The sequence below is a fragment of the Trichosurus vulpecula genome, chromosome 3, assembly GCF_011100635.1.
Source record: "Trichosurus vulpecula isolate mTriVul1 chromosome 3, mTriVul1.pri, whole genome shotgun sequence".
Classification (NCBI taxonomy): Eukaryota; Metazoa; Chordata; class Mammalia; order Diprotodontia; family Phalangeridae; genus Trichosurus; species Trichosurus vulpecula.
This window is the reverse complement of record NC_050575.1, coordinates 273896040-273922503: the sequence shown is the minus strand read 5'-3', so window position 1 is coordinate 273922503 and position 26464 is coordinate 273896040. Positions and strand designations below refer to the sequence as shown.

The following is a 26464-nucleotide window of genomic DNA, read 5'->3' as shown; positions in this document are numbered from 1 at the left end:
TCCTAAGGAAAAATTAGAGATTTAGAGGTAGAAAGACCTTAGTTTCTTCAGCCTTCTCAGTTTACTGATGAGGAACCTACGGGACATAGATGGTCACACAACTGATGGTCACATAGTGCTGGTGGTGGTGGTGATGGTGGTGGTAGTAGTAGTAGTAGTAGTAGTAGTAGTAGTAGTAGTAGTAGTAGTAGCAGCAGCAGCAGCAGCAGCAGCAGCAAGTTGGCATGGCAGACACAGTGCTGGATCTGTAGTCAGGAAGACCTGACTTTTTTTGTTGTGTGACCCTTGGCAATAGGGGAAAGAGAAAGGAATGAGTATATAGCACCCACTATGTGCCAGGCCCTCACAACAACCCTTAAGTGTAGATGCTATTATTATCTCCATTCTGCAGTTGAGGAAACTGAGGCTGGCTGGCTTAAGTCAGGAAGGCTCATCTTCCTGAGTTCAAATCCAGCCTCAGACACTAACTAGCTGTGTGACCCTGGGCAAGTCACTTAACCCTGTGTGACTCAGTTTCCTCATATATAAAGTGAGCTGGAGAAGGAAATGACAAGTCACTTCAGTATCTTTGCCAAGAAAACCCCGAAATGGGGTCACTGAGAGTCTGACATGACTGAAATACCTGAACAATAATAGCGGGTTATATAATTCTGGTGCTTAGAATGTCTTTTTTAGTTGAATGAATGATAAACCTTCCTATATTGTACTCTTGAAGTCAGGACACCTCCCAAAGGTAGATTTTGGATACTAAGAGGATAAGTGACTTTGGTATTAAAATTCAGTTCATTTTCTCACAATTTTTGTGTCACAGACTCCTTGGACAGTATGGTGAAGCCTGTAGACTCCTCAAAATGATATTTTTAAATGCATAAAATAATCCCTGAATTAGATCCTCTAGAGATGAGTTGTTTTTACGAAACTACTAGAAAATAAGCTTCTGCTCATAGCAATACCTATGGATAACTGCTTCTAATGCCCTGATAGTGCCTTTTAGAGTAAGCTACAATATTGTCAAGAAAAGCAGAATGGCAAGAGACCTGCTAAGAAAATCTGTTTTCTGTTGTAATATGCCTCTTTTTGTTGTCTACCTAATGCGTAGTGTGGCTCCTTGGCTTTGCCTTCTGTGTGACTTTTCATGTTTAACTATTCTTACATCCTGGACTCCAGTGCCCACCATACTCACACCAGACACAAATCCTCACAAAGGCAAGACCTAGGACCTAATTGTTTATTTTACATTTTTTTAAGATTTGTTTTTTTTTTAAATCACCACCTCTACTTTTGATTTAATGATATAAAATGAGAAATTTGCATTCTCACTCTCCTAGTGTTAAAAAAAAAGAGTCAGAGGCATTTAGTTGTAAGATGTCTGGTGATAGCTCAAAGTTGTCTTAACCGCAATAGAAAGAAAGGGCTATTTCATTTTAAGTTACCTTTTGGGAGTCTGAAAATATGTGTTATGCAATGCCTTTTTGTAGTAGAAAGTACATTGGCCTTTAAGGCATTGGAAGGCATAGATTTCCATCTGGATTTGTTGTTTTGTGATCTTGAGTAATCCATTTAAACCCACTGAGACTCAGTTAATTCATTAGTAACCTATGGATAATAAAACAGATTGAGGGATTGCATGACATAATGGAGGCTCTGGGTTTATGCTATGTGACCTTGGACAAGTCACTTTACTTCCTGATACCCCAGGCAGCTCTAAAAATATAATTTGCAAATTAGTTCTCCATCAGAATCACTGGATAGATTCCACTCCCCCAGATACACACACACACACACACACACACACACACACACACACGCACACACGCACGCACGCACGCACGCACGCATGCACGCACACATGCACACACGCACACCCCATAACAAAACTTATAATACCTATCTTAACAGTAGTTATCAGGTTCAAATAAAAATTAAAGCACTCCATTGGGCATAGGTAGAAAATTGTATTTATGGCAAAAGAAATCTATGCTAATGTCTGTTTATGTTTTACCTTTTTCTTTCTGTATTGGAAGATAATGCCATGACTTGTTTCCAAGCATATAATAAAGTTTATCTTCTTTTCATATATCTCTACTTGTGAAAGATCTGGATTGTTACATGAGTAGCATCTTCGTGTTGAAATCATTCACCATTGGCAACAACTTCAATATTGCTTTGTGCTGAACTGTCATCTCTAACCACAAGATTATGACTTTTTCTCCATACCATTTACTTGTTACTTTGCCTTGCGCCAAGATTGAGAAAACTCGTGGATTTTTTTTAAAGTCCTCTTATTTTTGAAGGCAATTCAATATTCTATCAATTAATTTTCCCAATAGATGATGATTACTTTTCCCTTTATAAATAGTGTCTGCAAATCACATCTAGTGTCGTTCTCACCATAGTAATCAATGCTGTCATGGTATACTGGGTCAGAGAATATGGACTTAAGTGACAGTTCTGTCACATGCCACATATGTCATAGTGGGTGATTCATTTCACCTCTCTGGGCATCAGTGCATTTTTAGATGACCTCTAATTTCTTTCAGCTCTAAATCTATGATCTTATGCTTTTGTAAACATGAAGGAGTCCAGAGATGTGTTTCTCAGCATCTCCCCCATAAGGACTTCTAAGTACATTGAGATTTCTTAGTGCTTTATAAAATATGAATGCCTACATCTTGGGGTTGTTGTGAGGATCGGTGAGATAAAATATGTAACATGCTTTAAAAATCTTAAAGAATTATGTAAATACTAACAGCTTATTGTTGTTCTTATAAATTGAAGACTTCTAGGGAATAGTAACTTTTAGTTGTGTGTGTGTGTATATGTATGTGTATATATATGTATATATTAGAATTTTAGAGCTGAAAGAAATCTTAGAGGTTGTCCAGATCACATTCTTCCCTTCATTTTTCCAGATTAAACAGAGACTGAAAGACTCAGTTACTTCCTCAAGGTCATAGAATTAGTTAGCGATAGACCCAGGACTAGAAAGGGAGCATATAATATATTGAAAGGAAGTGCTGGACTTAAAATTAATGAAGATCTGGGTTCAAGTCTCCTCTCTGATAGTAACCACCTAACCAAAGCCAAGTTATTTACTAAGCCTCAGTTTCCTCATCTGAAAATTGGAGATAATATCAGTAGCTGCTACTCTATAGACGGTTATGAGGATCAGTCAATTAACTATACATTATGAGTCAGGTACTGGGAATACAAAGATGAAAACAAAACAGTCTCTCCCATCCAAGAACTTATAGCCTCTCTCAGACAGACAAATCATTCACATATAAATACACACAAAATATATACAAAATAATTTTTTGGGGAGGGGGTACAGGGTGAAGTGGGAAAGAATCAGTCAAAGTGTCCCTTGGTGGAGCCTTGAAGAGAGCTAAGGAGTAGAGGTGAGGAGATAGCACATTTCAGTTTTGGGGACAGCCAGCCAGGTTTATAGGACATCGAGGGGACAGGAAATGAAAAGTTGTAGATAAAGAACAAAAGATTGGAAGGGCTACGGTGTCAACAGCCTGGATGAGGAGCCTGGATCCAGATGATGATGGGCTTTTAATGTCAGAAGATTTTTTTCCCCCTAGTTTTTTTTTTTCAATAAAAAACCACTGGATCTTTTTGAGTCAGAGAATGATATGGTCACTTTAGGAATATCGCTACTTAAAAGGTAGATTAGAGAGATGGAAAAAGGATAATCTATGTAAAGCAGCTCTGTGAAAAACTAGCTCACATTAGAATCCCAGAAGAGCATCCTAAGTGAACCGGCTTCTCGATGTCAAGTTCCACGTGCTTCCCGTGTGCCCAGTGTCTTTGTATCCTGGTGCTGTGACAGTACCTTCTTGTATGGAGTAGGCACTTAATAAATGTTTGTTGAATTTATGTTTTATTTTTGTATTAAATTGATCTTTTATGGTAATGAGTTTGTGGTGTGATAAAAAGAGTTTTGGAGGAGAAGTCAGGAGCTCTGATCCTGGTTCTGAACCACCAAACTGGTTGTGTGACCTTTGGCTAGTCACGGCCTCTCTCTTAATCTCAGTTTCCTTATCTGTAAAGCAGGGGGATTAGAAATAATGATCTCAATGCCTTTTCTAACCCTGTAAATACTTGTTAAATATTCTTATAGAATAGATATAGCACTGATGGCTACTATGTGCTATATGACCCATGTAGTTGAGCTATAGAAAATATGCAAACATTGCATTTTTGTGATATGTACTGCTAATTCTTGGGAAGGTAGTAAAAAAAAAATTAAATGATCTATTGTTTTTAGCTTTATTATTTAAACTGGAGTTATAGGAACTGTTATTTGAAGTATGCGCACCTAACAGATTTTAACTTATTTTTTTCAGTCTTATCAATGTTATCTCCAAGCATTAGTTTAAAAAAAAAATCTCATTTTGTGCATGGTTGTTGGCATTAAAGTATCTTACTGCTTTTCTCTTGATGATTTTCTTCCTTATTAATTCCTTTCATCACTTTGCTTTCTTTCTACCTCCCCTAGCAGTCTTTTTCCTGTTAAAGGACCAATCTGTTTAAGGTAGAAAAACTTAATTTCTATTTATTGGTGACTGCATCTACATGTAGTAGACATGTAGATCTGCAGTAACAGTACTTATCATTTAGAGGTCTTGTTTAATTCTAATATAATTAAATACTATGTTTTTTTTTCCCTCAAGAAAATTATTTACAATTCAGTTTAAATACAAGCACCCAGGAACACATCATTTTATTTCTAACTGTAGCAAAGGAATATTTTTTCAATAGCTGTAGAACAAATAAAATATTTAAAGCTTACTAATATATTATAATTAAAAATAACCCTTTTAAAACTGATATTTGTTTTTTATAGAAATATATATATATATATATAAATGCTTGTATATGTGTGCTTGCATGTGTGTGTGCGCGCATATGTGCATAGAGAGAGCAAAGTAGAGAAATATATTACCCCCAAGTGACTCATTTGCATTTGATTTTATTAGGCTTGAATTTGAGAGGCAACAGCGTGAGGAACTGGAAAAATTAGAAAATAAAAGGTAAGATGTACACAAATTGTACCACCTCTGTAGGTTTTAAGTTTGTATTTTTTTTTAATTGCAGTCATACAGATGACTTTATTTGTATTTTGAGTTTTAAAACATCTTTTTCCAAAACTCTTTTGAAAATGTTTGTTTTTCTTGCATTCTAAAGCTACTGACCTGGAGTTTTTTTAAAAAATATTTCAAGCCTGTTCTTTAAATATAGAGGCCTCTGAAGTCCTTTCCAGCTCCTGATCTATGATCCTGTGGTCCAATTACAAGATACTTACCTTTGTGTTTATTTAAAAAACCAAAACATGATTAAGGGTAGGAAGTATAATACAGGGGAAAGTAGCTAAAGGAGATACCTGAATAATCTGTTTTTTCTCCTTTTAAATAAGATTAACTCCTGTCCCATCAGACTTTTCCCCAGGCTGTTTCCTGCTAATCAAGTGGATGGATAAAAGTTTTGTCTTTTTTTTTTAATAAACCATAAAAGAGCTCGGGGAATCAGAATGATGATGATGATGATGATGATGATGATGATGATGATGATGATGATGATATTGATGATGATAGTGAACATTTACGTAATTTACGTAAAGATTTAAAAACCACTTTGCAAACATTATCTCGTATGATCTTCACAAGTCTGTGAGGAAAGTGCTTTAGTGATTATCAAACTGGGGTACTCCACTAATGGATAATCACCTCCTACATAATCTGTTAGCTGTCTTATCTTTTAGCTTCTTATGGGACAGATGTTTGTTTACTCAGAAAACCAAAGCCATATATCAGTGTCCTTGTAGGTAACTGTACTGCTGCTTCAGAGACAATCTCTTTGTGATTTTACATAAACTGGAGATGGATTTTCATCAAATAGAAGTGCATTATAACCACAACTTAGTTTTAGTGTTTTAACAAATGGGGAAGCTTTGCTAATTTTCTAGTTACTAGGTACTTCTGGAGCACAGAGTAATAAGCTTCTATCATTCTCATAACGTGCATGAGGTAATTGGCTATTCCTGACTAGTTCTAAACAAGCAATGAAATGCTTGATGATATGCAGAACTTGGGAAAAGAAAAACAGTTGAATAGAACAGTGGATTTTCTTGGTTTTAGTCTTTGTCCTAACTTAGAATGAGTCACCGTAGGCACTTATATTTGATGTTTTCAGAACTGTCATTTCCAAGAATTTTCATTGCTGGGTTGAACATAATGATTATAGTTTGAATCTTATGTGACTCTCTCCTAAACTCAGAGGCCTTTTCCCCCTAATAATGTTATTAATAGCACATTACAATGTAGGAATTAAATAGAAGTAACATTCTTTAAATGAGGAAAATACACACAACTGTTATACTGTTTTTGTTTTTAATAACAATTCCTTTTTAAAATGATGGGTGTTAAGAGCTTCCTGCATTTTGGAAAAATATTTACTAAGCAAATGTTTAACACCTTGGCCAATAACTTGTTTATGTTTTGAATTTTAGGAAACTCATTGAAGAAATGGAAGAAAAACAAAAATCAGACAAAGCAAAATTGGAACGAATGCAACAAGAAGTGGAGTCACAGCGGAAGGAAACAGAACTAGTGCAGAAACAGATCCGGAAGCAGGAGGAGAGCTTGAAACGCCGTAGCTTTCATATTGAGAGTCGGCTGAAAGACCTGCTGGCTGAAAAAGAGAAATTTGAAGAAGAGCGACTGAGGGAGCAGCAGGAGATAGAGCTTCAGAAGAAAAGGCAAGGAGAAGAGAGCTTTCTCAAGGTCAAGGAAGAGCTCCAGCGGCTGCAAGAGCTCCACAACAGTGAAAAGGCTGAGAAGATACAGATATTTCAAGAACTTGACAGACTCAAAAAGGAAAAAGATGAGCAGTGTGCCAAGCTTGAACTAGAAAAAAAGAGACTTGAAGAACAGGAAAAAGAGCAGCTGATGCTCGTTGCCCATCTCGAAGAAGAAGTCAGGGAGAAACAAGACATGATACAACTCCTAAAGCTTGGCGATGTCCAACGACTGGAAGAAGAGATAAGGGACCTTGAAGAAATCAGAGAATGTCTTTTGAAATTTAAAGAAGGCCGATCTGAGGGGGAAGAAGATGGTGAAGAATTAGAGAAAGCACAGCTTAATTTCCTGAACTTCAAGAGAAAGCAACTTGCACAGTTGACTAGTTTGGAGAAGGACCTAGTGCACCAGCGGGATCTCCTTGAAAAAGAAGTGGCAGATGAATGGGAAATTCTAGAGCGTTTAACAGGTGCCACTGAAGATTTGAATTTGCTTAAAGTAAATGATGAAACTCTCTTGAAGGCCACACAGGTGGCCCAAGACGCGGAAAAAATAAAGCCAATGGAATACAGACTGCAGTATAAAAAACGTCAGCTTCAGTACCTCACACAGAATCATTTGCCAGTTTTGTTGGAAGAGAAGCAAAGAGCTTTAGAAATCCTTGACAGAGGCCTTCTCGGCTTAGACAACACGCTTTATCAAGTTGAGAAAGAAAGGGAAGAAAAGGAGGAACAGCTTGCCCAATATAGAGCCAATGCCAACCAGCTGCAGAAGCTCCAAGCCACATTTGAATTCACTGCCAACATTGCTCGTCAGGAAGAGAAAGTTAGGAAAAAGGAAAAAGAAATTCTTGAATCCAGGGAAAAACAACAGAGAGAGGCGCTGGAACAGGCTGTCGCTAAACTGGAAAAGAGACATACTGCACTCCAGCGACGCTCCACTCTGGGTGTAGAGATTGAAGAGCAGAAGCAAAAGCTGGCCACTCTCAGCAGCAATGATAGTGAACAGTCAGGTCTCAGGGCTAGTCTAGAATCCGAACAGAAAGCCTTAGAACGGGACCGAGAACGGTAAGAACTTAAGAATTGGCTCAGATTCAGTCTGGCCCGCTTGTGCAAACAAGCATCACAAAGATGGGATTTCTTAAGACAACCCATTATGGCAAATCCTTAATAAACTTTGTCTTTCTCCTTAAAAAAAAAAAAAAAAAAAAAAAAAAGAACTTAAGATTTGTTACACTGGGGAAAATGTTTTATTCTAGAAGGTTTATTTCAGTGGTCAGAAATACTCTTTTAAGAACAAGCCAGCGTTAGTTTTCCTCAAACCTGACAAATATACCTGAAAAGTGTTTTTCTTAGACTTGCATGGCCTCTAGAAGTCTAAAATGGAGGGGTGGGGGGTAGGGAGCCACCCTGTGTTCCTTTGAGGAAGTGTTTTTACATTGAGGCATATGGTATATTGATAAAATTGTCTAATCTTGGCCATTTTATCTTGGTCACTCCCCTTGCCTCATTAAATGTATATATATATATATATATTTTTTAAACTTTAGTACTTTTAGTGCTAATAGTAGGTTTATTTGGGGAGTTTTCACTTCATTTCTGAAGTCTTCAGGAGCAGGTTTAGAGAACTTAACCCACTCTTTTGTACTCATGAGAGTATTATTTTGTGCCCTGAAGATGAGGTTTACCAGAGTAATATATTCAGAGGTACTTTGTCCATTGTGAGAATCTTGCTCATGTTTTATTTGAAACAATTTCCTATTCCAAAGTGCCAGAGATGAAGTGTTTTCTGTCCATCCCTTATATAGACAGTAATAGGTTTCATTAGCTAGAAAGACTAAATTTTAATATGGACAATCCTCCTTGCCTGGGACTAGTAGAAACCCTTGGGGCTAGTGGGAACAAGGTGATTGGGGTACTATAAAAGAGCTCCCTGCCTCTGGAGCCATGCAACCCTAGTGTTCCATCTTTCCTGGTGACAGAGAAATGGCTGCCAAGAGTGCAAGGGAGTAGAGGGAAGCTCTTAGGTAAGCCCTGAAATGTCTTACTGCCTTGGGGATGTGGGGGGGGGGACATTTCTATATTCCAGATTTTTGTGTAAATTCCCAGCCAAATTTGGGTAATTCTGTTAGTTTAAAGGTTGAAACCTTCTCTCTAGCTCTTGAATATAGCTATTTCTTACAAAGAAATGTGTGAGTGGTTTTTAAGAAAATCCCTGGGGATAGACTAGGTAACTAAAATGTATACTCAAAGCTACTATACCTAGGACATTTCAAAAGTAGAGATCATGCTCTTAGCTCATGCCATGCTGTGTGACATAAGAACATAGTGTGGGCTTTAGCTTGATGTTCCAATCTTTTGTCAGCTTCTCTCAGTACCTTGATGTTTAGCATTAGGACTCTGTAATAACAGAAGCAATATTCCAGTGTCAGTGGGAGTGATTTTCCAATGTCAGCACACCTGCAGAAGCCAAGCAAAGGTTGCTTTTAGATTTATGTATTTGGATGGAATAGGTTTTGCTAAGGTGTAATATAGGCTGACAGCGTGGGAGCAGTGTGACAGTTCTGTCCTAATGTACCCTAGCTATCATGCAGCTGCTGATTTTTTTTGGTAGCCCTCAAAGCCTGATCTATAGCCTAGTATGCTGATTGACCTGGTTATTTGAGCTGCTAGGTGGTATGAAAATAGAAGATTCATGTAAGCAGAGATCAAATAGGTAGTGAGTCCACAAGGGGTTTGCAAGGTAATATTCTGTCACCTTTCTCTGCCCTGTGCCTGCTGCTGTAATCCAGCTGTTCCACTCATTTATGCTCAACCGCTTGAAAAGTTGCATTACTGTCATCTCACCAGGGCTTTTCTTCATAGCTACTGAGTCAGAGGAACAGCAAGCAAGGAAGCCTCCTTTTCTTATTTTTGTCTTAGTCCTTCACTTGTTCTGTCTTAATCACAAAGACATAGCCACTCCATGCACTACCAGCTCTATGCCCTCCTCTGTACCTGGAATCTTCTCTTTACCTCTTCCCTCCAGTCAGAACCCAACTCAAATACCTGTCACCTCCATGAGGTCTTTTGACTACTCCAGCCTCATTGATCTCTTTTTTTGTTTTTAATTGTTAATGGACCCCAAACATTTAGGCAGATGCTATCTTGTGTCCAACTTACTTTACTTTCCAACAGTCTCATAAACAAAATGACTGTATTTCTAGAATACTAACCCCTCCCCCTGTATCCATAATCTAGACTACTCTTCCTCTCCAGCTTATTTTCTCAAATTGCTTTGGATATTTTAGTCATATCCTAATTTGTTTACTAAATGAGGGCCAGAATTTGTGTGTTTAGCATTTTTTACTCTACAAAATTTAAGGATTGGAAGGGACCTCAAAGGTCATTTACAGTAAGCCATCCATGGACACCCACCACCACCATCAGTATCCCTCACAAGTGGTCACCATGCATATTCTTGTAGTATCCCCTTCTACCACTTTTTCCTGGTTTTATCCTCAAATCGCTCTTGTATATGGCAGCCTTTCAAATACCTGAATTATGTATTCCTCTATTCTTCTTTAGACTAAACATCCCTAGTTGTTTCAGTCTATCCTCTAGAACTTCTAGTACTTTCACCATCCTTGTCACCCCTTTTTGTAAATGCCCCAAATGTTCAGTGTCCATCCTCAAAGGGAGCTCTCAGAACTAAATATAATACTCCACATGTGCTTTGACCAGGCAGGGTAGAATACAGAAGGACTTACTTCTCCCTCATTCCAGACTACTAGACTCCTAATAACAGAGCCTTAGGGTGAACTGTTTTGGGTTTTGTGGTTGACATTCCATGCTTAATTCATATGGATCTTGCAGTCATCTGAACCTTTGCATCTTTTCACCAGCCTCACCCGTCCTCTCCTTGTGCAGTTGTTTTTGCCAAACACAAAACTTTATGTTGAACTTTACAGGACTGGAGAGGATGGGTAGACAGCATTTCAGATGTATGCACGTATCAGATTTTCAAATGACTTGAGACCGGGAAGGACAGCTAACGTGCTGGTCCAGAATGTGGGAGGTGTTCTACCCTGTGAAAATCGATAAGGCTGTTTAGGGTCCTTCAGTCACGACACTGATAAAAATACTGAACCCCACAGTACCAAAGGCATATTCCTATCTCCATGCTGCTCCTTTAGAGACCTTGCTCTAGGTTCACATTGACCTTGGTCTGCCATTCAAAGAATTCTGAATTCCTTAAACTGTACATATCTAGTTTAAGGCATCTATCCATATTTTTCCCAAGGATTTTATAAAAAACTTTGTCAAATGCGTTGCAATCTTGCTTTATTTTAGCTATTTCATTTGTAGCCCTGTCAAAAAGATAATGAAGTTGATGTGTTAAGACCTGTTGTTCTTCATGAAGCCTTAGTGGTCACTGCTTTTCAAAATAACATTCCTTTCTGAGTCTCATGACAGTAGCCAATTCTAGAATAATTGTCTGAAATAGTGGAGCGGGTAAGGGTCGCCAGTCAGGAGAGTGGGGCCCCAGCTGTAGAGTTACAGGGATAAAAGGCTTACACCCTCCCAGGTATAGGGGCTTGTCTTCGTAATTGATGAAATTTCCAGGAAAATGGCCAAGAAGTTGGGGAGTAAAGTGAAGCATGGGTTGAGCATGTCTGACATATAGATTCAGACCTCAGTTTAAAGCTTTTCTGAATCTTTGATTGTGATTTCAGGGTGCTATTCCTAATTCAAAATTGCAAATGATACACTAAAGAAAATCAAGGGCTAAGAATATTGTAGTAGTTTAGTAGAAAGAATGTCTGAATCGTAGATCTCACCTCATTAAACTTTCTATTTTTATAAATAAGAAAACAGGAACAGAAAGGTTAATTGAGCCTCACGAATGATACAGATAATTAGTAATAGAGTCTAAAAACTCAGATCTCTTCATCCTTGCCTCTCAAGGGTCTTCTGTTTAAAGCCAAAGAACGGTGTTGGAGACACAAGTTCAAAACAGTGTTTTACACAAGCTGTTGGATATTGAACTTTTATTTTGGAGAATGTCTTCACTTTTTTTTGCTGCATGAGTACAACTATTAGGTCAGAATTCCCCAATTTTAAAGAAATTTTCCTCTCTCTGTCTCTGAAATTGCCTCCCAAATTGGGCCATTGTTGTAAATCTGATAGTAGCTGTGGATGGAAAATATATTATTTCTTTTTTTATGAGCATACCAGGAAAAAACAAGCCATCCATTGGTAATTTACTAAATGGTATTGTATCAGTTTAGAAATCAGATGAAAGCAAGGCTATTTAAATGTATTATGTTTTCTTTTGTAATAGAAAGATTACTGCTTTATAATGATGATAGCATGAAGAAGGTAAACACTGTTAAAATAATTTTTTTCTTGCCTTCGGGCTCTTCTTCTTGCCTATCTAGTAAGAATGAATTTACCTTCCTAAAAACTAACAAAAAAAAGGCCTCCCCTCTATAGCCTGGCTCACAAGTGGTCATCCAGCTTCTGTTTGAAGATACTCAGTGAGAGAGAACCCCTGATTCCCTAATAAAGAAGCCCATTTTTAGTTTTAGACAGCTTTCATTGTTAGGCATTTTTTCCTCAGCCAACCCTAAATTGGCTTCTTTGATACTTCTAACACTCATTCCTAGCTGGGCCCTCTTGAACCAAGAACAAGTTTGATTCTTCTTCTTCTACATAAAAATCCCTTCTGATATTTGATGACTGTTCTTATTTGTCTCCCTTCCATACCCACCCTGAATTTTACCTTCAGGTTAAACCTCACCAGTTCCTTCATCCGGTCTCTTAACATAGCGTGAACCCAAGGGCCTTACATATGTTCATTCCTGCCTTTAGTCCTTTCACCATGCTATTCTCTGTTTGCTACAGTGACCTATTGTAGGTGTCTGCCTATCCAAATCCTACCTTTCAACAGTAGCCTTCTTTATGAGGTTCTCTGACTTTTCCAACCAATGTTGATTTTGTCATTCTCTGAATTCTTATTGTGTGTCTTAATTTTTATCAGTCATTTTGATGCAGCAATATAACATCTTGTGTTAATTGCTCTGAATGGGAATCTCTTCTCATTCTGACGAAACTCTAAGCTCTGTGGGGCTTGAGACCTACCTTACACTTCTTTTAGCACTCTGCACAATGTCAGGTAGAGTATTGACCACATAGTAGAGACTATTACTATATATTGAATTGAACCATTAATGCATTTAAGTGAGACCTGTTATAAAATCAGTTTGCAATTACCATCTGACAGAGTGCCAGATTATATGTTAATGTAGTTTCTTAATTGTAAATCTTGCAATAATAATAGTTTTTTTAATAGCACTTTTCATTTAAAGGTTTGCAAAACACTTTATATGTATCATCTCAATATGTTGTTTTATTTTGGAAAGCATAAAAATTACTTCAGCAAACATTTATTGAACACCTGTGTGCTAAACACTACTAGATATTAGGTAATATCTAAACTATAAAGTTCAGACAAAGCATTATCTGCTATCGTGGAGCTTACAGAAGTAGGGGGCTGTCATACACACACACACACACATATACACACACATACACACACACACACACACACACACACACACACGCATGCATGCACACACCCAACCAAAGCATAAAGTATACTAATGTAATTATCTTTCAGACTCATTGACTTACAGAATTTTAGAGCTATCCTTTAAGGATAATTGAGTCTAGCCACCTCTTTACAAGTGAGGAAACTGAGGCCCAAGAAGTGAAGGAACTATGTTAAAACTCACAGAGCTAAACAGCAGAATAAAGACGAGAGCTTAAATCACCTAACGTAATGTTCTAGGCTTTTTACTGTAGCATACTACATCAATTCAGTTAACAGTTCTGAACAACAGATTTGATAAAGTAGCAGATTTACTTTTATACAGCTTGAAATCTCACATTTAAGAAGAGAAACTTTGAGGAGAAGGAACTGAATTTGATAGCCATTTTCAAATATTTGAAGAGCTGTCATATGGAATAGAGATTAGATATATCCTGTTTGCCCCCAAATAGTAGAACTAGGAGCAACACAGGGAAGTAGCAAAGAGGCAGGTTTGATCTGAAAATATAGAAAAAACTTATTAATAATTGGTTACATAAAACTGGTTCTCTAAGCAAAGGCTAAGTGACCATTGAAGATTCTTGTTCAGGGGAAGGTTGTCTTTCCTTCCAGTTGTAAGACAGGCTATACTATAATATATGTTGGACAGTGGCACTCAACTGATGTAATATTATAGGCTAGGTCTATTTGAAATTGCAAATTCCTGGTCAAAAGAATGAGAGAATCCAGGTTCTGGGAACAATAAAAGTAGTATTAGAATTTCCCTAGGCCCCAGCAAAATTCCTGTGGCTTGGATGTGGGAGGAGGCTGCTAGGGAAAGAGATTCTGGTCTCAGGAATTTGTTTCTACTGCAGAAGGAAAACAGAAAATTAGCCGAGGTGGCAACTCTGTAGCATTGTTATGCCACATGTAACATGGAATCCTACAACTCTATGTAGTCAGAATAAAACTATACTTAACATGAACCAGAAATTCTTATTTCACACCACTCTGTTACAGTGTTTTTCTGATGGAAATGAGAGTTTTCAGTGACCGGCAAAGAAAATGACAAAACCCCAAAACTACTAATTCTGGAAGCCTGTTGGGAAAATTGCTTTCAGGAGATTCAGATGCATGTTTTAACGGCAGTCAGGGAAAATAAAATATATTGTTTTCAGAATACTTTACATTAGTATAAGCCATAAAGTTAGCATTACTTGAATCAATCTGATGGCAAATCACTGCCAAAATAAATCCTTTCATATCTGATTCCTTAATTTGGACAGTTTCTTTAAATTAGTGGAAAGTTGAAAGATAGTGCTCTTATGTGGAGCAGAATCATTAATAGAATTGCAGAGACTTAATTATGATCTGTCAGTGACAATAGAGTTTTGACAGTAAGTAACGTTTGGAGTTCACTGAAAATATATGTATTTGAAGTGTGTATTGATCGAAGAGTTATTATTTAGAATTATACTGGTATTTATCATTGCTGTTGAACTGCCCTAAAATACCTTCAAAATGTTATATGTGGTCTTGAGATTTATTCTAGAGGAAAGAATCATTTTTAGCTGTTTTTCCTCAAATGGGTAGATTTAAGACTTTATAGTTCTCTGATTAATTTTACCCCAAGGCTCAAGCAGCAGTTGCTATCGCATCTAGCATAGTATTTGAAATTCAGGGTAACAATTTCCCTTCCTCACATTCCATCTCCTCTCTCTCCCCCAGGGTCAACCTGGAGGCCCCATGTGGCCTTCTAGGTCCTCGGGTGCGACCTTTTAACTAAGTCTAAGTTTCGTAGAACAAATCCTTTTATTAAGAGGATTTGTTCCGTGAAGTTTGGATTCAGTCAAAGGGCCGCACTTGAGGACTTAGAGGGCCCCATGTGGCCTCGAGGATGCAGGTTCCCCGGCCCTGGTTTAGGCGGTGCTAAGAAGGTCACAGAGTTAGGCATTGCAGAGCACCTTACCAAGGTTCATTGGCATAACTGTGCCCTTCCCTGAGATGATCACAAATTATCTCTGTTCTTCCTGTCTCCTTCTCCATTATTCTGATTATCACTCTTTTCCTCATGACTTTCTCTGATACCTGTCTTTTCTTGAGTAAAACAGGATATCATGTATTTACTTTATGGCAATTCTCTTTTAGTAGTGTGTAAATTCTCTCCTAGATTTTTTGTGGAAATGGGCAGAAATGTGATCTGGGGATGTGAAGAAGCTTAGAACCTTTAAAAACATCATTGGATAAGTTTTAAGATAGAGGTTTGTCCCCTGTTCACATTTTTCCATTGTCTTCAACTTTTAGTTGATAATATCATGTCTCTAGATAATCAACCACAATGGTTGTTATCGAGTATGACTTTTTAAAATGATGATGAGGGGGATTAATTCAGTTCAGTTAATCAGTATTGAATACCTATATGTGCTAGTAGAGAATGTGAGATAAAAATGACACTGTCCTTTCCCCTAGGGTGGGGGGGTGGCATATACAACATGGATTCAGGTAAGTAAACTCAAAATTATATGGAATAAATTCTATGTAATTCCATATTTGAGGAAGGGCTGGTTTATGGTTACCCTGTTATAAGTGCAAGTTGTATGTTTCAAAGTGATAGTTTTGTTTGTAAGCTTGACCATGGTGATATTAGTGTGATGCTAATTGAGTTTATGAATCCTGGGCATGTGAAGATGCGTGCTTAATTTAACATTGTGTTTGTGAATGCTCATGGAGCTCTTGATTCAGTCTGGTTCACTTCTGTACAGGTTAGAGTGGGAAATTCAGCAGCTGAAGCAAAAGCTATGTGAAGTTGATGGTGTTCACAAAGGGCACCAGGGAACCCCGATGGAGAATCAATCTCATTCCAACACCCCAGTCAGCGCAGCAAAGTCTCAGTCTCCTCTGTTTCCACTGGCCGATGATAGGTGAGGCAGATCTTGGATCCTGTTTTTTCACGAGTTAACATTTCCTCATTCTTCATATTAAGCGAATCCTTGTGGAAGTCTGTTACATTTGTAACACGTTCATTTTATTCATCCTTCTTTCCGTATGACAAATTAGATGTGAAATATCTTTAAAAGTCATCTGCAGAGCTAACATGTGAAGGCAAAGCTTTGGGGCTATGAATGTGATACATAAACCTGAGGAAATCAAAGCAAGAGAATCATTGCTGAGTTGGGTTATGACCCATGGAAGGGTACAGCTGACTGAAGAAGGCAAGAGATGTTAGGAGAGAGAACAGGAGAAAGATAGGAGATCGTCGAGATTGGGACAAGCAGAACAAGTACAAGCTAGTGTCCTGTGCTAAAAAATAGTTTATTTAGTATACATATCTATCTTTTAATTGATAGATATCACCTTCTCTTTATATCTCCAAATATAGAAATTTACATGTTTAGAGCTACATAACAGATATGTTATGAAAACAATGTGGATTGTTAGGAAAATGCCAGTATTTTGAATAAAATCATCATTGTAATAAATGTATATCATACCTATGTTTCTATAATAAGATGACTTTCAATCTGGGTGGCTTTGTGAATTGCTGTGTGGTTTAAGGGGTTCAGTGCAATCACTTTGTTTCTATAAAAAATATTTAATTTTCCCCAACCCCACAGTGATGCCAGACACAGAATTTCAAACTGGTCAGTTCTAAATCTTAACTATTAAAAAATGTGTATTTATATATAAAAACTTATTAAGAATGATATGAGCTTTTCCATCCCTTTATATTTTGTTTATAGGTTGTTGTTAATACTAGTTTTTAACTTGAATAAAAATCAGCACAGTTAGCATATTTGTGAATAGATTTGTTTCAGTATTAGTTGCATGTAGTTTATAGACTTGTATATGTTAATTTAGTATACAATACATTATTTCCTCTGCTTAGTCTTTTTTGAAAATATTTTGGGCATACATAAGAATTTTAAGCTTCGTACACATGTTAACAGCCTTAGAAACATGAAACAAGGACTATTTTAAAGGATGCATTAAGAATATAAATATAAAGGATCATGGCCTACCAATTACTTTTTAAAAAATCCATTAGGATGCCTAATTAGCACTAACAAATGGGGAAATTTTGAAACCAAACAGAGCAGCCAAGCCCATTCTGCTTTGGGTAACTCCAGACATAGCTAAACTCCTAGGACTTTCTGGAGTGTGCATGGCCTGAAGCTATGTCAGCATGATCTTCCAAGCTTGGGCTAGACTGGCATATCCTAGAACTGGAAAGAGTATTTGTTCCTTTGCTCATTGCCTCAAGTTGTATTCTGCTTCATCATATAGGAAACTACTGTAGCTTGTCAAGGACTGAAGAGACTTAGAGATCATTTAATCTGGTGCAACTCATTATTTTTACATAAGAAGAAACAGACTCAATGGGGTGGCATGATTGTTACCAGTGCCACAGCCAAGGAGGGGCAGAGCAGGGAGAAACAGAAGGGCAGCAAGCTTGATGTACAGTCATTAGTTGCCCATTTCTTGAATACTTACTATGTGTTAGGCCTCTAGAAGATACACACACAAAAGAAGGTTCCTGTGCTTGAGGAGAATACAGTCACTTTGGGGAAACAAGACTTGTAGGCATAAAACCAAGGTGAACAGTAAGTTGCAGAAGTAAGTACTAAATTGTACAGGAAAGATTATAAATTTCATACAAAATCAAAGTTATCCTCCTTAGTTGTGAGGAGAACCTTCTACCATATACACACTGTTTTCGTCTTCTTGGCCAAAGGGATTACTTTCAGAATGGTGAATTGGTGGCTGTTTTAGTTGAGATTAGGTTTGAGAGTTTGGCTTTTGTGTCTTTCTAAAAAATAAAGTTTTGTGAGGTAAGAGGGACAGGGGGCATAAGAATGAAATTGAAAACATTTCAAGTTTGGATTTTCCCCCTAATTTATTTTCAGGCTTAATGCTTACATTGAAGAAGAAGTGCAGCGGCGTCTCCATCCCAGGATTGGAGACAATAACATCTGTTTCTCCCAGTCTACAGAAATGCGAAAGGTAAGCGGAATGAGGCCCAGAAATGGTGGCTTTCAAAAGGACCTTTCATGAAACAAAGATTGTTCTCTGCCCAGGTTCCCTCTTGTTTTCATTGTTGTTTTCCTCTCAATTATAATAATAACATTAAAAATGTCACTACTAAGCTTAAGATTAGTTCAGTAAAGCTTGGCAAGATCAAGATAAACAAGTTGTGAACAACACTTGTTTATCATAAGGTTTATTTCTATTTTTTTCATGATCTCTTCAGGATACAGACCTAGTAGTGATATTGCTGGAACAAAGGGTATGCACAGTTTTGAAATGCAAGCCTTCTAGAATGGTGGAGTTGTGAACAGATCCAGCTATTCTGGAGGGCTTGCATTCCTGATACACGAGTGTGTTTCTTTAGCTTTCTGTTAGATCTCACAAACATTTCTAATCAAACCAGTTTTACCCCTTGAAAAGCAGATAACTTAATTTTTCTTTCATTCTAGGATAATGAAAAACTTCACAATGGCATTATTCAGCGTAAGCTAAAGTATGAGGTAGGTAATGATTTTTCAGATTGATAGGGTCATCTTAAATTATGACATGCTCATGTGATTAAATTTTCTTAATGTTTAGTTGCATAATTAGAAATTTGAAGTGACAATGAGATTAATGTCTAATAGAGAAGGCAAGCTATTATATGAACTTAAAATGAAATAGATTCCTGCAGGTTGCATATAGCTTTGACTTTTTCTCAATGGTATATAGTGGTGATGGAGACCTTAAAAAAAGCAAAACTCTTCATTTAAAACCGAATCTCTTTCCTCATCCTTCTTTAAAATTCAAAAATGATTAGAATCAGACATGAGGTTTGGAAATGTAATAGAGAACTACTCAACATTTGAAAAAAATCTCATGAATTTCAAAGACCATAAGCCTTTATGTTAACAAAGGAATACTCTTGAGTGACTGATTATCTCTCTGATGAATTATTTTACACCTTAGTCTTATCAAGCCAGAGTTTATTTGGCTGTAAGACTTAGGTTTTATTTTGTACTTTTTATATTTTCTGTGGATATCTTCCCTTACATTTCTGGTCTTTCATGTACACACACACACACACACACACACACACACACACACACGTTTCCATAAATTACTAGGCTGTAAGAATACTAGTAAACCCCTTGAAGTAGAATTGGTTGACTCTGCCTTACCTACTTTTAGCCCTTCTTCTTCCTAATTTAGACTAGTGAAATTATCTTCTGCTAAAAAGATCAAATTCTTGGAGAAAAAAATGTGTCTTCCATTTTTCTGAAAGGCTACAATACCTAGCCACAGTGTATTACACATACTAAGAAGTCAACAGATTTGTTATTGATGATTCATTTGTGCCTTCAGAAAATATGTGTGGATGCCCTCAAACACATATTCCCAAACATGAAAACAAATCATACATAGAAAAATGGTCCGGAATTAAACTACCAATGGATTTCTCTTAGGCTTACAGTTTAATTCTCAATAGACCCACTATGATATCTTTTACCTCTTGAATACCTAAATTCATGCTTATTTGTATGCTATTTGAATATGAAATTTATTCAAGTCACTCAATAATATTCTTTATACAACAAAATCCATCCTTAGAGTGAGAAATGGATACTGTGAATTAATTGTATAAATTATAATCATATTAGATATATTGTATGCAAAATCCAGAAAATGATCTTCTGTTCAAAAATCTTATCATCTGTTCCTCAATCAGATCACCCATTCTTGAATCACATATCAATCAATACCAATGGATTTAGATTTATGGTTTTATTTCTGAATGAATTCACAAAAATGAAGCCAATGAAGTGAATATAAAAATTATTATGTGCAAAGAATTTTAGAGGATAAAAACAGCATCCCTGTTTCAACTTTTTGATATTTTGAACAGAAAAGACAATCTTGGACATTGCAATATCTAGTTCCACTTAGACCTAGAGGTGATACAAAGTCTTCCATTATCATTAGAGAAATAAGTCAAGTAGACCCAAGGAAAGAAGAAAGTCATTCTGTAACATGGAGCATATCAAGTTCTACAAATTCCTCACTTGTGTCAAAAGGGACAACCTGCCAAGAAAGGAACCAGTGTTCAAAACAAGAATTTTCATGTGAAATTAACTGTAAGCTAAATGGCCCTGATTCTACTGGTGTTTTTGATCAAGATTTTTGTCATCAAAATTGTCCTCTTGACTTTCTTCAAACAAACAAGGGAAGTCCAGAAAGTTTGCAAGATAAGATAGAGAATCTCAGTTGTTCAAGATGCTTGGCAATGACTGGAGAAGATGCCTTCAGCTCAAGGATTGAATCCCACTGGACATTCCTGCAACGTAGATCCAGTACAACACCTGTAGAGAGTAAGGATGAGCAGACCAGACAGAGCAACACTGGTTGCTTATCTCTTTCTGAATCTATTTCCAGTGAGAAGAGTCTTCCCCAGGCAGACTCCCAGGAGTTCACAGCCCCACTTCCTGTCTGTGAACAGCATTTTGAAAAGGAGCCACACGTTACCAAGCAAAGCCTCCTGAAGTTCACCCTTCCACTTACAAATGTCAGGACAGTTACACGCTATGGCTTGGAATATTTTTATAGCAAGTTTTCTAGCATTTATAAAGATACGAGGAGTCACCTTCTCCAAAATAGCACAAAGATGTTCAACCAAGCAAGATATATGAGTAGCCTACATGACCCTAGTAGCAACACCTCCCAAGTAACAGCATTAATTAGAAATTTGCCGGTTCTTAGAAACTTGCCCCTGCAGATGCCTTGGAAGTCATACGTGAGGTGGTCAGATCCATCTCCTTTAAATGCAGCTCAAATGGTCATGAGTGACAAGGACCAACTAGAAAAATGTTTGCCAACACAGAGCCCCATGCATTATGTGGCCCCAGCCATCTCATTAACTGCAGGTTTACAAAGTTCTTCTCAAAGCTCTGTTTGCCAGCGAATATGTGATAGTGGTAGAAATTGCTTTGCATTCAGGCAGACTCTTGTTCAGTTTCCAGCTGAACTACTGAGGCTTCAGGAATTGTCTTTAGAAGATCTACTAGAGTGTGTGACCTGTTGTCTCCCTGAACTTTGGGGCGAAGTAGATGAATTAAAAGGTGTTTACTGGCTTGCTGTTGCTAATTGCAAAGAACCTGACCCACAGCCAGCCTGTTTGATTCTGTGTAGTTCTGCCTTGTATGCCTTCCTTCTATCAAATGATTGCCCAGATTCCCTAGATATTTTTCAGATTCTTCCCCTTACAGTGCTTAGAGAGATTCAAGTTGGTTTTGGAGGACAATGTGTACGACTTCTGGGCTCTATAGAAGACCACTTGCTCACTCTCTTTAGTTACAACAAAAACTTCACTCAGCAGATATGCTGTGACCTACTAAGTCTTTTAATGTCTGTGTCAGACAATGCTATGTGTTTTAATCATCCTTTGCTCAGGGAGGATTTAGTTCAGCTTTCACTTGATTGGAGAACAGAGTTTACTGATTTGGTTTTGACAAGTGGAGTGAGAGTGACATCTAAGTTTCAAAATACCCTAGTTGACATTACTTACTTACTTCATGGAAACATGGAAAGCAATATTCCCTCCCTGGCAGAGGTTCAATTACTATTATATACTACAGTCAAAGTAGAAAGTGACTCTGGCCAAGCATGTTGTAAGTCATTAGTTCTTCTTAATACACATATTGGACTTGTGAGAGAAGATTGTGTTTTTTATCCCCTTACAATTTCTCCAAGAATATCTCCTCGATGCTCACAATTTGATGTGTTTAAGTTGCGTGCTTTAAATGAATTCAGATGTGTTGTTGCAGACCAGAAAAACTTGTTAGAAGTGAAGCTTGTCTTTTTCAAAAAGCCTATAATTGCATCTGATTCAAGAATTGGTTTTTCTGGACACCAGTTGTCTACTTCCCCATCATATGTTGTAGATGCCCAAGATAATCTGTCTGAAGCCTGGAATCTGACTTTTAATTCACAAGATGAAGCTCTTTGGCTAATTAGATACCTGACAAGATTGTAGAGAGTAGATTTTCAAAAGTGCATTTATAATACATTGTTTTTAAAGTCTTTTCTTGATGTAACAGGCGTGAAAAAAAATCAGTCAAGGGAAAATAAATGCCCCCAATGTATCTAACCTGGAATTGAAATAAAGGTGGTATCTAAAAACTGGAAATTTAGGAGTTTTAAATATCTATAATAAAATGACTATCAATGAAGAATTGATAAAATACTGTTTTGTAATTTCCTCACTTAATTATCCTTGAAGTAATACTTCATTAAAGCACTTATTAAAAATTACATTTGACTTTGTATTGATTTGTAGTATAGCAGTTCTCAGTTGAATTCTGAAATAGTTTGGGCTAGTGTTACTAAGAAAAGTCTCTTCCATGACTTGATATTCATTGACATGTAGAGATTTAGATGTGATTAGGACAGTTGAATAGTAGAAGCTAAGGATGCACAGAGCTTCCTATAAGAGCACGGGGATTTAATGTGTTTCTCCATTATTTAAAAACGTGAAGTAGAGTCAGAGATAAGGACCCTGCTAAGGTTCTTTACATCGTTGATTGACTCTGTTTCGTTGCTGTTGCCTGCTTTCTTCCATCTTGTATAATTTCTCTCTTCCTTCCTTCCTTCCTTCCTTCCTTCCTTCCTTTCTTTCTTTCTTCTTCCTTCCTTTTGTTCTTTCATTCTTTCTTTCCTCTCCCTCTCCCTTCTATTTAAGCTTTTTATTTATTTTATTTTTAATTTGTGAAATAAAACAAGTATTTCCATAACATAGTGTATATATAATAAAAAAGATGATTGCATATGAAACTGCAAAACTATTATGTACAACTTACTATTCCTTTTAAATATATAATAAAATTATCATGCAAATTTCTTTTTTTTCTTTTGTTTTCTTCCTTCCCCCTCTCCTCTTGCCCTAGAGATGGCTACCATTAGACACAAATACACACACACACACACACACACACACATACACACAAAATCGTTCTATACATGCCTCTATTTATCAGTTCTTTCTCTGGATGCAGATAGCATCTTTCTTCATATGTCCTTTGTAGTTAATTTGGGTATTTATAATAGTCAAAATGACTTATTTATTCAGAGTTATTGTTAAAACAGTATTGCAGGATGCAACATTTCCTGGGTTCTGCTCATTTTCCTCTTCATTATTTCGTGCAGGTCTATGTTTTTCTAACATCACCGAGCTCATCATTTCTCATAGCACAGTAGTACTCCATCACAGCCATACACCAAAACTTGTTTAGCCATTCCCCAATTGGCAGGCATCCCCACAATTTCCAGTTCTTTGTCAACACAAAGAGCTGCTATAAATATTTTAGAACATATATGTTCTTTTCCTTTTTCCCTAATCATCTTTGGAAATAGAATTGCCAAGGGTATTGCTGGGTCAAAGGGTATAGGCAGTTTAATAACTCTTTGGACATCATTCCAGATTGCTCTCCAAAAAGGTTGTATCAGTTCACAATTCTGCAAGCAATGAATCAGTGTCTCAGTTATTCTACATCCCCTCCAATATTTGTTGCTCTCCCCTTCAGTCCTTTTAGCAAATCCGATAGATGTAAAATGATATCTTAAGGTTGTTTTAATTTGCACTTCTCTAATCAATAATTATTTAGAGCATCTTCCTTGCTTCCAAATAACCTAGAGGTTTTGTAATCTTACTTGTAAGGATGTTCCTCATATCTGTATCCAGTTTTCTCCTTTGGCTTTTTCTTTGGCTCTTCAGCTCTTAACCTGGCCATCTCTGGCTAACTATGTCTACCTACTACCTACCACCGTCCCATCTCACCACCATAATTTCTCACTATTTTCCTACTCAGACATTTTGATGAACTTATCTGCCTGCTGTAGCCTCATCCTATGACTGTGTTACTTCTCTGTCTGACTTTGTATATACCATTTTCTGCTATTAGATCACCTTCTCTCTACTCTGCCAGTGGGTTTATTTCACCAACTTCAAAAGTCAGCTTAAAATTGTCCTTCTCAAGTTATTCTTCTTTGTTGATTGCACCTACCTATTATCCCTTTACTCCTTTTATTTTCCACTACTTCGGTGCTTATGTACACTATACTAATTTAAATTGAACTAGTTCATGTATAAAACTGTTCTGCTATTTTCAGCATATATTCTTCTAAATTTCAATTTCTTTGAAGCCAGAAAGCTATTTGACTATTTCTTTTACCTCTTTCCTCCTTAAAAGCAACTAATATAATATTTCAATCACAAGTAACATGCTCAATACTGTAGCCATATGGTTGTTCAGTGATTCCATTGGACTATTCAATATAATCACAACACAAATCATGTTTTATTCTTAATGATGTTAACTGTGGTTGTGCAGGTAAACCTCTTGGATATTATGGAATATATAAATAGTCTATTCTTAATTAATAGTGGTTACCAATGATAGACACAAAATCAGCATTCTAATTCATAAAGGCTAAATCTTCAATTTAGCTGATAGCTGGTATTCTACCTACCCACTCTTAATCTCTTTTAAGCATCTCTTTGCCTTGAGTTTCATGTCTGGTATTTTCTTTGTTCACTTTCTGGGATGGTATGAACAGCAAAATGGGAGAGGGGGAAAGGTAATCAGGGCATGCTTTATAATTTACAAAATGGAAGGCTCCTGAATTGCTGAATTTTTGCCTGCTCATTGAATTGGTTCTGGAAGGGAGCTCAGAAATTTTCCAGACTGATACCCTCATTTTTTAGATGAGAAAACTGAGACCTGGAGAGGACAAACTGACATTCCTAAGGTTATATAAATAGTGCATTGCGGAGTTGTGATTCGAACCCATGACCTCTGAATCCAAATGCAACATTATAGTGATACTAATCTTACATGTACTTCTGGTTGGTGTTCTCCCTGGTAGATTATGATTCTTACTATAGAAATGAAATATTTCTAATGACTAATGCAGTGGGATTCTACTATCTAGCCAGGATTGTTTCTAAAACCAACATCCATTTAAAAATTTATTAACTTTTTAGGTTGAAAGGAATGCATTTTTCTCTCTGTATTTTCTCATTCCTTTTCTTTATTTCATTGTATTTTTTGAGCCATGCCTTTGATTTCATTGGTGTAGGATATTCTACCATTCTACCAGTGGAGATCAGCTATTATGCAACTCTTATTTTTAGAGAATTACTTGGAGAACTAGTCAGTTAAATGACTTTCTCAGGGTTGCATAACTATTATGTATCCAAGATGGAAATTAAACCCCTGTCTTCCAACTCTGAGGCCAGCTTACTCTCTATTTTATGCCACACTATCTCTTATTACGTCTTTTCCTATACTTACTTGATAAAAGAGTAAGAATTATTTATCATGAATATCACAGGGACAGAAGGTGCTAATAATGATGATGTCATCGGGACGGAACAGGATACACAAGCAGGACATAATTTCACTGATGAATTATAAATATTTAAACTTATACTAACTAGTCCCACATGGAAAAGAACTCACAACTCTTTTTGAGCATGTTATAAATTGTAGCCTTTACATAGATGGGGCAAAATCATACTATTAATCATACTGTTAATCTTGATGACCATTGCTCTTTCTCCTGACGCAAATGTCCCAGGATGGTATTTAAAGATGACTTTCAAGTTTCAAGTTTTGTGACATTCTATTTTCCCCTATTACTTCCATAATGTAAACACAATTTATATTTTGGGCTGGTTCCTACTGCTCTCTGCTATGTGAATAGGAATTAGGTTTCATCTTATAAAACTAAGTGATTAGCATCAAACTGGCAAGTTCACTTTATGTAACATATGCTCCATTTTTAATTATATTCAACTCTAAGGAACTACTGGCAGATTGTCCTTTCACTAGCTCTTGCAAGCATTAGTGATTTTCATTGATCATACAGGTCATCTCTTATGCAACCATAAGCATGCTACTTGTCCTCTTAAGGCCTGTGTAGCCCCTGCCTATGCTATTGCTCTGTTGTTTGTCTCCAGAGATCTCAAGACTATCTTAAAGGCAAGGATTCATCATAGGATAGATGCTAGAAGGACCCATAATCACCTA

General features: G+C 36.9%; 1 protein-coding gene across 4 annotated transcripts in view; it reads left to right on the top strand.

The window, feature by feature from the left end:
- The window catches only part of KIF16B (kinesin family member 16B), a 385946-nt gene that overhangs the window by 245772 nt on the left and 113710 nt on the right, over positions 1–26464 (top strand). For 2 of the 4 annotated variants that reach the window (XM_036749261.1, XM_036749262.1), the window contains exons 18-22: positions 4989–5042; positions 6518–7873; positions 16139–16297; positions 18281–18377; positions 18851–18901. In XM_036749261.1, the coding sequence (XP_036605156.1) occupies positions 4989–5042; positions 6518–7873; positions 16139–16297; positions 18281–18377; positions 18851–18901 (1717 nt within the window). Of the gene's footprint in view, positions 1–4510; positions 4544–4988; positions 5043–6517; positions 7874–16138; positions 16298–18280; positions 18378–18850; positions 18902–20286; positions 23012–26464 lie in introns of those variants that run through there. The other 2 variants (XM_036749260.1, XM_036749259.1) reach the window with 2 other exon arrangements.